This window comes from Epargyreus clarus, unplaced genomic scaffold (genome assembly GCF_041222505.1).
Source record: "Epargyreus clarus isolate Ecla_fem2 unplaced genomic scaffold, WU_Ecla_fem_2.2 ptg000006l, whole genome shotgun sequence".
Classification (NCBI taxonomy): domain Eukaryota; kingdom Metazoa; phylum Arthropoda; class Insecta; order Lepidoptera; family Hesperiidae; genus Epargyreus; species Epargyreus clarus.
Window position 1 is genome coordinate 2,349,633 of NW_027332214.1, and position 15,086 is coordinate 2,364,718.

Below are 15,086 nucleotides of genomic sequence, written 5' to 3' on the forward strand. Positions count from 1 at the left end.
CTTTATTAATCCAATCGTTACCCTCTTATTTTTCTAATATTCATGTAAATCACGACACAAAAAACTACTTTTTATTGTTCTGTGATCGAAATACATTCTAAATACATTTAAAATTCTACAAAAATGTATTTAGTCAAGAAAGAAGTTTTGTATATATTTCGTCTTCTTTGATTGTCACAAGTTAAGCAAAAAGAAAGCAAAACTTGACAAGCCGTCATTTCATCTTGAACGTCACAATCGGTCGATATTCGATATGATTCAAAATCCAAAACGATGAATAAAATATCTTTGGCTTTATTTTTTATACTAATATCATTTACGTCCTGCCAAAGCAAGCGATACGACAACTATACGTTATTTAACGTGGTGCCAATGGAGAGGTACCAACTGAAGTTCTTGCAGAATCTGGAGACGCAGAAATATATTGACGTGATATTCTGGAAGCGGCCCTTCAGACTGTATAATGATATACAACTAATTGTGAATCCCACGGACCTTGATCTGTTTCAAGAGAGGGTCTCGCATTTCAAACTAGAGGCGAATGTACTGCTGACTGATGTTCAGAAGTAAGTCTCAAAATCCCTAATGTGTAAAATATTTTGTTGCACGTTTTGAATCAAATGACACAGAACACAACACCCTTAAAATGCATGCTAATTTAGTAGTTTTGTTGTAATTTCTAAGTATAATTTTTCAAACATAAATTATAGTGGATACATATAAAAATTATAACGACTGTCTTTAACGAAAAAACGAGTTTAGTGTAGTCACGATTGCTCTTAAAACATAAGATATGATTTTAATTTCAGAGCATTCGACGCCCAACTCATCAAACGATACATGCGCTTGCACGTTGAGACTTTTACTTGGACACATTACCACAACTTGGAAGACATATATCAATGGTTAGCTGATATCGCCATAAAATATCCTAAGATTGCTGAATTAAATTCTATTGGCAAATCAGCTGAAGGACGAGATATTTATGTCATTAGTATCAAGAAAGGTAAACCTAAAGCTAGAGTCATCATAGAAGGTGCAATCCATGGTAATGAGTGGGTGACGTCTTCCTTCGTGACTTATTTAATAAATGAGTTGTTGCATTCGGAACGGTCGCAGCATAAGAAATTCAAAGAAATAGCGAAGAAGTATCACTGGTATTTAATACCAGTGGTGAATCCGGACGGCTATGATTACAGCGTTAAAGTGGTAAGATATAACTTTGATCATATGAAATTCTGCAATAAGAGGAAGAACTTATTCGAATATGTACAAAACAGGTAGTTGCTTCGCAGTGTATTTGGTTATACTTTAGAGAATATAAAAAGTAAATGTTTATTCAAGTTAGTTATGTTATGTTTATTCAAGTTAATTTTAGTTAATAAAATTAGATTACATAAGGAGTTACCATAATTTGTATTATAGGATCGCTTATGGAGAAAGAACAGACGACCTCTCGGAAGCAGTTTCGGAGTTGATTTAAACAGAAACTTTGCACATGAATTTGCTAGTGAGTATTTATAAACTCGACTATTTTCTAAAAATAAGTCATGTTATTTAAGATCTTGTTATTTCCGCTTCTTTTCACAGTTATAGCCAAGTTGTATGCCTTAATTGGTCTTATGACGGGATATTACAGTTCTTCCTTAGTTGTGAGCGTTTTGTTAATTTATTAAGACATGCATAAACGGTATAATATAAAAAATCTGAAGTTCTTGGTACTTAGAAATGCACCTTGTTAACTTTATCGATACCCTGAATCCTTTCCATTCTGAAAGAAGATCCGTACTCAACAATGGAACAATAATTGTTGATGTTTAATGTATTCTTCTTATTTCCTCAGCTCATGGTGCCAGCAAAGAGCCATTAGACGAGTTCTATTGTGGACCTAAACCATTCTCCGAACCTGAGTCGGTAGCGCTTGCGGAGTTTATTAACCTGAAGAAAGAGAAGCTTAACTTCTACTTCGCTTTTCATGCGTATGGGCAGAAGATTATTATACCATACGCTGATAGAGTGAAGCATGTTGATAATTTTGCGGAAATGGTTAGTTATTTATCTTTATATAATATAATTGACGATTTATTTTGATCCCAATCTGCCCATGTAACGCCTGAAAAAAATATTGTTTGTGATTGTAATTAATCTCAAGTATGTTGGTCATGTGCCATTAAAGAAAATCGCAAAATGTTGACTTAAAAGGTATCACTTGTGTTCGAGTTATTATAAGATTCTATTTCAATTTTTTCTTAATAAACTATTTAAAATTAAACTCATAGAGCCATCTATCGTCAATGGCCAACCAACCAAAATTCCCTGAAACGAACTTTACGCATACTATTATTCACAAGAATACCAAACAACTAGATATATTTTAGTTCTTTAATTTACTTGACCATAATGTTGTAATCGTTTATCATTCTAAATGCAGCATCAATTCAGAACTGGAAATAATTATCTTCTTGGCGACAATCCAAATGTAAATATTCATAAGCTTAGTCTGCGCTAGTGGTCCCTAAATGTAAACTAACATATTTTAGAGTTATGAATAAGTCAGGACCTAAGGAATCTGGTTCATCTGAATTCAATCATACCTCCGTACAGTAAACATCAGTACCCTTACCATGAGTTTTTACGTTTCGACAAATATGACTGTTTTGGTATTTGTTTACGTATTTGCCCATACAAATTCCAACCAGCGCCCCTAGCGGATTGCATCAGAACTATAGTGTCAGTAACGTAACATTAAATGTCTTAATTGACAAAATGGCGCTTTATGTTTGGTCGCTCTTTTTTGCGAACATGTGAGGCAGACAAAAAGACTTGAGCACTTACTTATTGTTACGTCTACTGAAGCAAACGGAACAGGATAATGGGTTGAGTAAACGTAACGTAAAATTGTGGGATTTTTTTGAAAACTCATGGTAAGGGTACAGGAATATTCAAGTGAGTTTTGAATTTCAAATTTCGTTTTCAGGAAAATTATGGGAAACAAGCAATATTGAAAATGTACAAATTGAATGGCGTCAAATACAGCATTGGCACTATTTACGATACGTTGGGTGAGAGCGAAATGTTACTTTAAACCCAAGATCTTGGGTTCAAGTTGCGTTGGCTTTTCTCATAATGTGTCACCTAATTTTGTTTCAGGCTTTCGGATTTCCGGCAACAGTGCAAGCTGGGTGAAGAAAAATCTCAAAGTGAAGTAAGTCACGTACACACTTTCAGAAGCATTAGTACAAAATGATATATTTCCAAAGTTTGTGTTTACATACGAGTATTATGTACATTTATATTGATAGCACATTACCTTCTTTGTTGGCTTGTGTAGAGAAGTGTCTTATTCGACTCCGAATATTATCTTATAAAATTCTCGTGTCACAATGTTAGTTACCGTACTTCTCCAAAACGGCTTTACCGATTTTCACCAAATTTTATATGCCTATTCAGTATGTCTGATAATCGGCTACTATCTATTTTTCATACCCCTAAGTGATAAGGGTTGTTCACCCTTAACATTTTTTTATTTATATGGCAACACAACGTTTGCCGGGTCAGCTAGTAACTCTATATAAATTCAGGTAACTTTATTTTTAATAATCTAAGGTAAACTTTGCTATGAGTGTAGAAAACGTCTTTTTTGAAAGCTTCTACTTATGGCATTATTATTTTTAAGCCTTGCTCGTAATCAAATTGAACAGATCTTAATAAAACATTTATGTACAATTACCTAATTATCTTCCATATTGTGGTATATACTCGTATCATAACAGTTGACATGAATGTATTTCTATTGCCTTTTCACTTTCATTCCACACTTAACACGGGATTTTCTTACTTTTATCTTTTTACAATAGATACGTGATGACCTTCATACTCCGTGACAACGGTTCCTACGGCTTCGCGTTGCCACCAGAGCAAATCCTACCAACCTGCAAGGAGACCTTGGTTGGCCTGACGGAGATAATGACCGCGAGGCACCAGCGCATGGCCGCTAACCTGTTCAGCAACGGTCATGTCTTGTATGGAAGTCTTTGGATTATACTGTTCCTGGTGATGTTTGGATTTATTATGTTTGTATAAATTGATTGATTGATTGGTTCGATATTTGTATCTGTGTTTTTAAATAAATTATTTAACTATAACCTAGATGACTTTTAGTACTTTATAGATCTCCACTACGGCTTACACTATGATCCAATTATGACTGTAAACGTGATGGAATATTTTTAAGTAAAGCTACACACAAAAAATATTTATAATTTTATTCAATTACAAATAAGAACTAGATACGCAATCCCATACAAAAATGAACTTCAAAAGTGGCGTCATACGTGTTTATAAAATTCTAACGACAGAATCTAAAATTAATGCAAAATCAACCTTATCACTATTATTTAAAGGTGTTAAAAACTGCTTACCAAAAGCAATAAATTTTTACGACATAAGCTAGCTGTCATAAGCTATCACTTTGACAGGTTTGTGCACCCAAATGTCTATTTGGGTGCTCTTTTCGTCGCCCCGTTTTTTTGTCGCTGATTGTGTATCTAGTTCTTATTAGTGATCGAAGTATACAACTCTTTACCTCAAACAACTTAGACACATTAAATTGATGGATGTAAAATCAAAATTTAAATAATGAGGTGCCTTCCGTTCATATTACATCAGTCCGAAAGTTTTATAATATCTATCAGTAGGCGAGTGGTACAATTGTCATACCAACCTAATGTGGACGGGCCCTAAAATGTACGGTTTTTATAAGCTGAACGTTTTAGGCCCGCCACATTTATGCGGTTTCCCGATCAAATTCCTTCACTGGTTTTCCATGATTTTGAAAAAATGTATGTATTATTTGTAGTATATTTACTGACTTTTTTTTTGATTTATTTTTATTTATGTTCTTCGGTTTTGTATCGTAAAAAAACCATAGACATTGACGTCTTGCGTTTGTCAAAATGTAAAAACATTGTGGTTTTGATTTTGAACAATAATGATTCGGAAAAAACTATCATGACAATCAAAAATATTGTGCATGTATTACTAATAATCTTGTGTATAAACAAAAATGAATGCTCGGAGAAGAAATACTATAACTACACCTTATTTCGTGGTATACCAGTAAATACGGTTCATTTGAGGTTTTTTCAAAATTTGACTGCCGCTTACGATGTCAACTATTGGCGAGGGCCTGGGGATTACTTGTATCGACCCGTGGAGTTTATGGTTAGACCAGATCAGAAGAAGGAGTTCCTGCGAGCTGCTGAAAATAACGGCGTTTATTTGACAACTATCATGGAAGATGTTCAAAGGTATTTTTACTACGGCTTATTAAGCTTGACTTGTATGTACGTAGGTAACGGAATCTTTGAACTCGATTTTTACAAACTTTGATTTCTTACCTCAATTTCATAAATAAATGTGGGGCACTGGTATATTAATTTAAATTCATATTTATTCATTATATGTATTAGAAAAATAAACTTGAAATATTAATATTATATTTAAGCATTTCAACTACAAATTTTACCTCAAAATGAAAAATTATAACATGTAAGAAAATTATACTCGTATTTACAAAACCTCTTGTTTGTCCATCTGCATGTCTGTGAGTCTTGCAAACGGCAGAACTGATTTATTTCACTTAAAGATAAGAATTTATAGGCGACGTTATTTATATTTGATCCCAAGAATAAATCTTTAGGATGAAGAGGTTTCTTGGCGGAAATTGAAAACCGTGCATCAATATCCATTCATCGTACAATTTTGTGATTTTTTGATTATCTTCTTATGGTAAATTCAGAGCGTCAGAGTTACATATATTGCTTATAATTACATGTACATTTTGAACAACAAATAAATTATCACTTGCATTATCGATGAAAAAAACCTTGTGAGGACACCACACACCTAAGAGTTCTTTAAAAAAGCGTTCTCTCGATGACGACAAACATTCTGAAATAAATACCCTATCATACACCGCAACTATCTTGTAATTACACCGCCTACAATCATTGAGATTCATTGAGATTACAAGCATTGAGATTGAGGCTACAATCAGAAATGAGCCTGACGCTACAATCTGGATTGGGCCTGACGCTCTGTTACCGGTTCGCTAAACTTCATACCCCAGACCTGTAGGAGATACAGATCTGTGCCTTTGTCTATGGGCTGTTCTATAAAGTAACGACTAACTATCGCTATCTCTATCACTATTGATATTTCTTGGCTTTATTTTTTAAAGTTGTTTGCATATTTACGTAATAAATTAAACGTTAAACACATTTACTTTTTTGTCACTTTGCAAAATATCTATCCTCTCGGATAAGACTAGCATCCGCTAGCAAAAGCTCGTGTTTTAATAAAACGGTCACAATCCATAGCTTCAAAATGGAACAAAACAACACTATTTCAATCAAAAAATCACCACCCCGTATCTTTTGCTCATTCACATTCAAATCCAGTGAGCTCTGGAAACCCGTTCTTCCTTTATTCATCCGTCCATTTCCACGTTGGATTCTTCATTTTTCATCGCATTTGACTTGCAAACGGTGAAATCCTATATCCGACAGAACATGGAATCGTTTAATTGGAAAACCTACAGGTTGAAGATATTACTGGCTGTAGCAACCTGGCCATACTCCGTGAACTCAGTGAACGTAGGGATTCAAAACCAATGATCGGCTACAAGGATTCCTAACAATCAATGTATCACACTTTATATGCTACAAAAAATCTAATGATAGATTAATGGCTAAACTGGCCATCCGATAGGTTTTTAACACGTCCGTTTTAAAATTGAATTACACCATTTGAATTACTGGACCAACTGTCTAAGATTATCAACATTTAATCAAATAAGTTTTTTATTATTTTTCGGTCTTAGTCTACTTTACTCTAGTCAAAGCTAGTTTTCTACGGATCTTTAAGCCTAAAAATAAACATACCAACACTATTCCTTTAACCAATCGCTACTTCATAACTTTTGCTCGTTGACTATTAATTAGTTTTTCTTTTATTCATCTCTTCACGTTGCATTCATTTTTCAGAGCATTAGACTTGCAAACAGTGAAATCCTACATTCGACGGGACATGGAATCGTTTAATTGGCAGAGTTTCTACAGATTAAACGACATCTACAACTGGTTGAATGATCTGAGCCATATGAATCGGAAGGTGATGAAAGTTGAGAGCATTGGGAAGTCTCACCAGGGAAGAGATATAATGGGAGTACGGATCGCTTTGATAGGGTCGAAGTTGAGGTTAGTATTAATCGGAATTATGATGATATGATTAATTTGTACTTTCATATTATATAAGTACTCGTAGTATAATAGTTATGAAAATAAAATAGATTTTTAAATAATGCACACGCACGCAAGTATACAAAATTCGAATTAAATTCAGTCAATGGAGCTGGAAAATTCAATGGGTCAGTATGGCAGTTTTTTTGCAGTTAAGTTGGCAGGTTTTGCAGTTAAAATGCAGCAACACTTCTATCACACTGTTCTATTATAAATTATGGTAATACGTTGGGAATCCCTAGTTGGTTCTTAAGAGAAAAAAGAACTCCCAGTCTTGAAAAAACCTTTGAAAAATACTTGGAGGTTTTTTAGAAATATATAGATAAGAATCATAATTTGTACGTTCTCTCGGTACAGGTCCAAAGTGATCGTCGAAGGTGGGATCCACGCAAGGGAATGGATATCACCGTGCTTCGTAACTTTCCTGATACATCAGATACTTCACGCCCCAGAATCCCATAATTTAGCTTTGAAGACCATCGCGCAAACCTACGAATGGTACTTTGTGCCAGTTCTAAACCCTGATGGCTATGAATACACTCATATTAAAGTAAGTAAAAGAGTCATCGATCCATTAGCCCCAGAACTGGTTAGAACTCATAATGGCTTTACTGATTCTAATTTGTAAAATAAAAAGATGAATATGAGGAATGTTTACTCTTTGAATCAGCAAAATATCTTCAGTTAATTGCTTCAGGTTCGAAATCTGTATTTTTTTGGGATCGGATAAATATGGTAGTGGTAATTCATATTTCATACATCATTATCATCAACCCATTACTGTCCCACTGCTGGGCACAGGTCTCCTCTTATAATTAGAAGGATAAGCCATAGTCCACCGCGCTAGCCAAGTGCGTATTGGTAGACTTCACATACCTTTGAGATATTTTTTTACTTTTATAAATGTCTCAGGTACGCAGGTTTCCTCGCGATGTTTTCCTTCACCATTTAGCAAATGATAATTAATTTCTAATACGGACATATCTTTGAAAAATTGGAGATGCGCGCCTAGGATTTGAACCTCCGACCCCTCAATCGAGAGGCTGACTTTCTTAACCACTAGGCTATCACAGCTTTATTTTTTTCATACATGCTCTTTTAAAATAACCTTAACGTAGTGTGGTGGGTATAATCCCAATATAAGTTTGGTCTCCACAATAATGATCCCGTTTAGATTCAATTCAGTTGTACATAAAGTTTTAATTACATTTCCATAGGATCGAATGTGGAGAAAAAATAGTCGTGGTGTCGACTTGAATAGAAATTTCGACGTAGCCTTTGGAAGTGAGTGGGGTTTTTAATATTTTTGAGACACAGAAATTGTTATATTATTTAAGTATAAAGTACATAAGGGCTATTGCACATATTTATTGCACACATTACGGGACACGAGCGAATAATTTAATTATATGTTTAGCTTTTAACAGGTTTTCGTTAAAAAAAAACAACTATGATTTCAAGAAAAACAGTTTAGTTTTAAAATCAATACATTATAACTTTTAAACTGGACTGGTTTGATCATAATGCGTGCACAAGCTCACAAAAGTATTTAATAATAACAAATTCTATCATTCTCAGAATTTTTATCTGTGTGTTTGAAATCTCGCTAACTAACTCGCTAGCTAACTAAGACTAATTTAAATTCAATTCAATAAATCAAAATATAACCTTACCTCACCTTTCAAAGCGATCGGAGTGAGCCATGACATAAATTCGGAGACATTCTGCGGAACGAAGGCGTTCTCAGAGCCAGAGAGCACGGCGATGGCGAACTTCATCAGACGACACAGCAAGGACCTGGAGTACTATCTGGCTTTCCATTCGTACGGCCAGTACATGATCATACCGTACACGCATTTGAAGAGACATCAGGGTAACTTCGATGAAGTGGTATGTAAGAGTTTTCTAATTTGTTCATGTATAGGGTTTTTAACCCTATAAACCTAAAAACCCGGTGAAGCTGTACAGGTCGCTAGGACCAACAGTAACTACACAAATCGAAAAAAAAAATCATGTATACGACGTATATTTTAACTTATACTCATGTTATGATTAAGAGACCTTTTTTCAAAGATTTGTGAAATTATCAAACTTATAAACAATCAAAGGTAGAACATGTGTTTATGTTGATCACATTTATAAAATGTAGAATGTTTTCTCGAATGGAGTTATATTTAAAAGATATTTGTTTCGCAGAAAAAAATGGCCGACCAAGCGGCTACTGAAATCAGTCGCAGATTTAAAACACATTATACTGTTGGAACTGCATACGATACTGTTGGTAAGAATATTGATATATTTGACGGGTGTGGTAGGGGGGTAATTAGAGGCGTTCCAGCTTAGTTCTAAGGGGTAGCAATGTAGCATCAGTACTATATGCTGCTGTGTTCCACTTTAAAGGGCTTGATCCGAGTCGTCCCAATTTCGTCCTCAGTAGTAACACTTCTGTGGCTTCAATCAAATTATCTAGGGTTGTTTGCAGATATCCATAAGCGGTATTACCCACTTACCATCAGATGGACTGCATGCTCTTTGCTACTTGCTATAAAATCTATATATAAGTATTTTGATTGTATATAAATCACTTTGTATTATCATTATCTGCGTCTATTCTCATAGGCATTGACTTTCCGAAAATTCAAATCGATGATTTATGTATATGTAGTGTAGGTACACACTAAAGCGAAGAAATTCAAGATCGTTTATTATATGAACGTCACAGAAAAGCCTTGTAATGTGTAAATCGTTATTCTTTTATGACAGATTCCATATCACACGAGACGTGTGTTAAGGTTATATGAACCATTTAAGGTTTTGGAGATCCGTACCTATATTGGATAAAATATTTTCACTATGATACGAGTATTTTATGAAATGTTTCAAATTTATTATTATACTAGTGGTGCCCGCGCCCCCCCCCCCCGCATTTTAAAGAAATTATATGACATACATAAAACGCAAAATTTGTACCTGCATTGGAATGACAGTGGTGCCATCTGTCGAAAATTGGTCTTACCAACTCCCAAACCCTCGTGGGCTCTTGGACAACAACTTTGCTAAAGATCATCACTTGATCAAATGCATAATTTCCGATTCTATTCTACTTACGAGTTAAAAAAATATTAAAAGAACCTTTTCCCACGGACTACATTGTGAATCTAAACAATTCTCAAGTCCCCTTGAACACACGCAACAAATTCATCAAAATCAGTCCAGTCGTTTGGGAGGAGTTCAGTAACATACACACGCACATAAGAAATAAATATATAAAGATTTAGCCTATTTTCACGTTGTATTATTCCTACTGAAACTTATCGAATTTAATTAACCGAATATACCGAATTTAAAAAAAAAACTATTTTTTGTCAGCTTATAAATTTGTCATGGTTTTTTTAATCATTACCGAAATTAAATTTGCCGTGTTGTTAAGAACCATAGTTGTTAAGAAAATATTTTTTGACAGCTAATAAATTAATCATGACTTTGTTAAAAATATATTTTTACTGTTTTAATAACATTTTTTGTGAATCTCCGTCCAAATCACTTTAGAAGTTTTTACATTGTCCACATAAAGACTATGATTTAAAATTTTCGAAATACCCAAAAATAAAATAGAATTTATTCTAAGAAAAATGTATACGGAACCATTCGCTTCGGACAGATTTTCTTCTAAAACACGAAAAGCCTTGAAATAACATTACACCTGGGTGATAGACAGTAAAATGAATATTTACGCCAAAGTATTACTTTGCCACATTTTTTCTAAGCGATTTTAGTAATTTTCTGCTATGAATTCTGAAAATGTTTTATGTCAGGTATAGTAATGTCAGTCAGGTATTCCATATTTAAGCTTCAACCAATGGATTTGAAAATATGACATTATAAACCGAGGTTCCTTGTAAAGGAGCCTTAATAAAATAGTTTTAAAACTCATTCTTTATAGACTAAATAGGGAAAGAAACCTTTGGTTATAAATGTAACGATAGTCTCTTATTATGTTCTACAAGAGGCTATCGTGTCTGGAAGTTGATATCTTTTGCTACTTTTCAGGTTACTTGACCTCTGGGGTCAGCGGTTGTTGGACAAAAATGAAATTTAACGTTCCGTAAGTATTAAACCTAAACTAACTAAGGATTAACTTTGTTTAGTACTTTCAAAAGGTTTTACAGAAATTAATTTCGCCCAAATTCTATTTAAATGAGAATTCTAAATACATTACAATAAGATACGGGTATATTCGAGTATGTCTGATGGTGAGTGATCACCGAATTACCACGAATGATCACCCTTGGACATCTGCAATCAGCCGTAATACGATTTAGCCTTACCTGCTGTCTGCCACTGATGCTTCGCTGCAGTTATCGCCCATGAAGGTGCTAGTAAGCACTTATACCTGACTCAGTCAAACCACGAAGAGTTCTTTTGTCTAACTAACATGGACCATTACTACGTCACTACTTTTAACCTTGCCAAGGCTATAGCTACGCCCATGCTGTCTAATATTTTATTCAACGAAAATCATCATCATCATCAACCCATTACTGCCCCACTGCTGGGCTCGGGTTTCCTCTCAAAATGAGAAGAATTAGGCCATAGTCCACCGCGCTGGCCAAGTGTGTATTTGTAGACTTCACATACATTTAAAAACTTTTTTTTAAAGATTGTTCAGGTATGCAGGTTTCCTTATCATGTTCTCCTTCGACGTTTAAGCTAGTAATAATTAGTTTCTAATACGCACGTAACTTTGATAAATGTGAGATTTGAACCTCGGACCCCTCGATCAAGAGGCCAAATTTCTTAACCACTAGATTATCGCTGTTTTTCAACCAACAGATATGTAGTAACCTTCGAACTTCGTGACGACGGTCACCACGGCTTCGCGCTTCCACCAGCTCAGATCCTGCCGACATGCCAGGAAACCATGGACGGGGTCCTGTCGCTCCTTACCCCACGGAGAACCCTCACGAGGCCCAGAGACAAAGGGAACGGGGGAGTGGAGACGCTGCTAGACGTGTTTGTGCTTATGTGGAATGTCGTGTTGTTTATTATAGTCCGTTTTTAAAAGCTGTGTTTTATTGCTCATTTTTTTATTTTAAAGTTGAAATAACAGAAGAACATGCAGTGTACCTTATCGTTAGTGACTACTGCCACCCATGGACGTCTGTAATCAACCTCAGGTAAGATTCCTGCGGTTGTCCATAGATGCGTTGCTACTAAGTACTAAGTTGGAACGTCGGGGATAAATAATATATGCCTTAAATAGTATACCCTTCTAAGCGGAACACAGCGACGCTTAACACTGTTGCTATTAGGCAGAAATAGGTGTGGCGGTGGTGCCTCCGGAATCCAAACATAAAATAACTTACCTGGCGACATTTATCTAGTGTCAAATTACTTAAGTAAAAAGTTAGTCATCAAAAATAAAATTAAAATCGGGGTCAACGCACCAACCCCCGTTCCCACACGAAACCCAACAAATGATGTTTCCTGTCCAACACAACCATAAATTTGGCAATGAATGAATTAATGACGTTATCAAAGGTGGTAATATGACTAATGATGCGTGTAATCGTTTGGGCGTCACGACAAATCGTCCTATCACGTGACCCGCTGCCATTTATCCTGGCTCGAAGGACCAACTTAACCTGAACCCTTCCCCTCCTCTCCACAAAGCAAAAAATGAACTTAGAAGGGTCGAATAAGTAATTTTTAGAGACCAAGTTACATTTGGGGTTATTTCGTTATGTTCATAACAATCTTATTTAGTTAATGGACAAACTAATTTGTGTTTTGTAGTCGGAACGTAAAGCATCTTTTACAATGTGATTAGCTTAATTGCTGGTCAGTTTTTAGGGTACGTTGTACGGGATCATTATCTGTTCTTTATTGGCTACCCCGTATCGCAATTAGCTTGTGATTTCTATTATTCTTTTATGTTGTTTTGAATTCATATTTAGTTTTATCGGTTTTATTTCAGTAGATTAATTGTAACACCTGTAAACGTAAATGACAAGTAAAAACGGAATATTAAAGGCCCAGAAAATAAATTTAAGCATATCACAAAATCTTTATTGAATTATTGACACCCTACTGGCCACTAGTCTACACTAATATTATAAAGAGGAAAACTTGTTTTGTTTGTTTGGTTGTAATGAATAGGCTCAGAAACTACTGGACCGATTTTAAAAATTCTTTCACCATTCGAAAGCTACATAATCCACGAGTAACATGGGCTATATTTTATATGAAATATATGTGATAAATAGATTTTGAGGCGGTACAAAGTTTGCCGGGTCAGCTAATAAGAAATATTTAGACCTGAGTCCAGCGCGCTAGCCATGTATGGATGTTTATTACCGAGTAGACAAGTTTTGAAAGTTTTACGAATACGAGAACAACTTTGAAAACTTTTTTAGTTCTTTCAGATATGTAGATTTTCTCACGCTGGTTTCCTTTTTGTAATACGCAAATATTTTAAAAAATAAATCCTAGACCCTAAATTTGAAGTCACCGTAATAGGCGAAAATCATATAAATAAAACGATGCTTTTGTGAGCGATTTACAACAAAGCCGTTATTTGGATAACATTCCCTATTTAGACGAGTTGCACTAACTTGACAAATAAAACGCTCGATAGCGCTTCCAAGTTGGGAAGACAAAGCTGTACTGAGAGACCACTTGGTGTTGGCAAGAATTCAGCTGTATCTTTAAATTCCCCGCTTAATCTCGAGTACTCTGGAGATTATTAAGGTTAACGAGACGTTGCAGTTTGGTTTCGCGTCACCGTTTTGTTACGTCATTTTTATGTTTATTTAAATATGTAGATGTAGAATCAAGCTAAAAAATTGAGTTCTTAACAGGTGAAAAATGTAAAACTGCCGAGAAAAAATACGTGAATTTAATTTAAATTTTATGTTCTATACAAATTATTCATTGAAACTGAAATTCTAAAGTTTATTTGATAACATCACAAGAATGTTAAGGAATGTTATTACGTCATCGATCTATTACTGTCCCACGTATGGACACGGATCTCTTGTGTTATACACATAATAAGGAAGGATAAGGAAGGTGGTAGAACTCTTTGTGGTTCAACTCCGGCGGCACCAACGCCACACTAATAACAGCAGTGTTAAGCGCTGCTGTGTTCCGGTTTGAAAGGTGTGGTAAGGGAGACAGACTTTTCCGAGGCGTTCCAGCTTAATCCTCAGGGGTAGCGGCGCATCTGTGGCCGACCTCAGGTAGAAATATCTAATCCTATCTGGGGTTGATTACAGATGTCCATGGGCGGCAGTAGCCACTTACCATCAGGTGGACTGCATGCTCGTCTGCTACTCTTATCCTTATCCTTACTCCTTACTAATATTATAAATCCGAAAGTAACTCTGTCTGTCTGTCTGGTTGTCTTTTCTTCACGCCTAAACCACTGAACCGATTTTAATAAAATTTTGTTTAAAGATAGTCTGAGACCCGAGAACGGACATAGGATAGTTGTTATCCCGGAAATCCCACGGGAACTAGGGGTGGCGATCTACGATCGATTAATTGGAGAATCGATCTTTTGAACCCAAAACATCGATTATTTTAATCGATATTAGTAAGGATTGAACCTATGAAACTATGTATTTGATGAAGTGATGATCTTTAGTAAAGTTGAAAGTACGAATTTACAGTTTTATGTATGTTAGTATGTTATATTATTTTAATTGCGGGCGAAGCCGCGGGCAAAACTAGTATTATATAAAAAAAAATGTTACATACAATACCATAGTACACCATACTGGT

The 15,086-nt window shown here is 35.2% G+C and overlaps 1 protein-coding gene across 1 annotated transcript; it reads left to right on the plus strand.

Annotated features, from left to right (window-relative positions):
- The first annotated feature begins 202 nt into the window (after positions 1-202).
- LOC140742656 (uncharacterized) lies at positions 203-12,370 on the plus strand. The gene is given in 16 exon segments (XM_073073608.1): positions 203-566; positions 810-1,209; positions 1,426-1,510; positions 1,844-2,046; positions 2,978-3,062; positions 3,151-3,205; positions 3,858-4,099; positions 4,859-4,881; positions 5,062-5,309; positions 7,047-7,259; positions 7,659-7,851; positions 8,519-8,585; positions 8,989-9,191; positions 9,498-9,582; positions 11,352-11,406; positions 12,135-12,370. Coding segments are annotated over 16 exon segments (2,679 nt in total). The 5' UTR covers positions 203-273; the 3' UTR covers positions 12,364-12,370.
- The last annotated feature ends 2,716 nt before the right edge of the window (positions 12,371-15,086 follow it).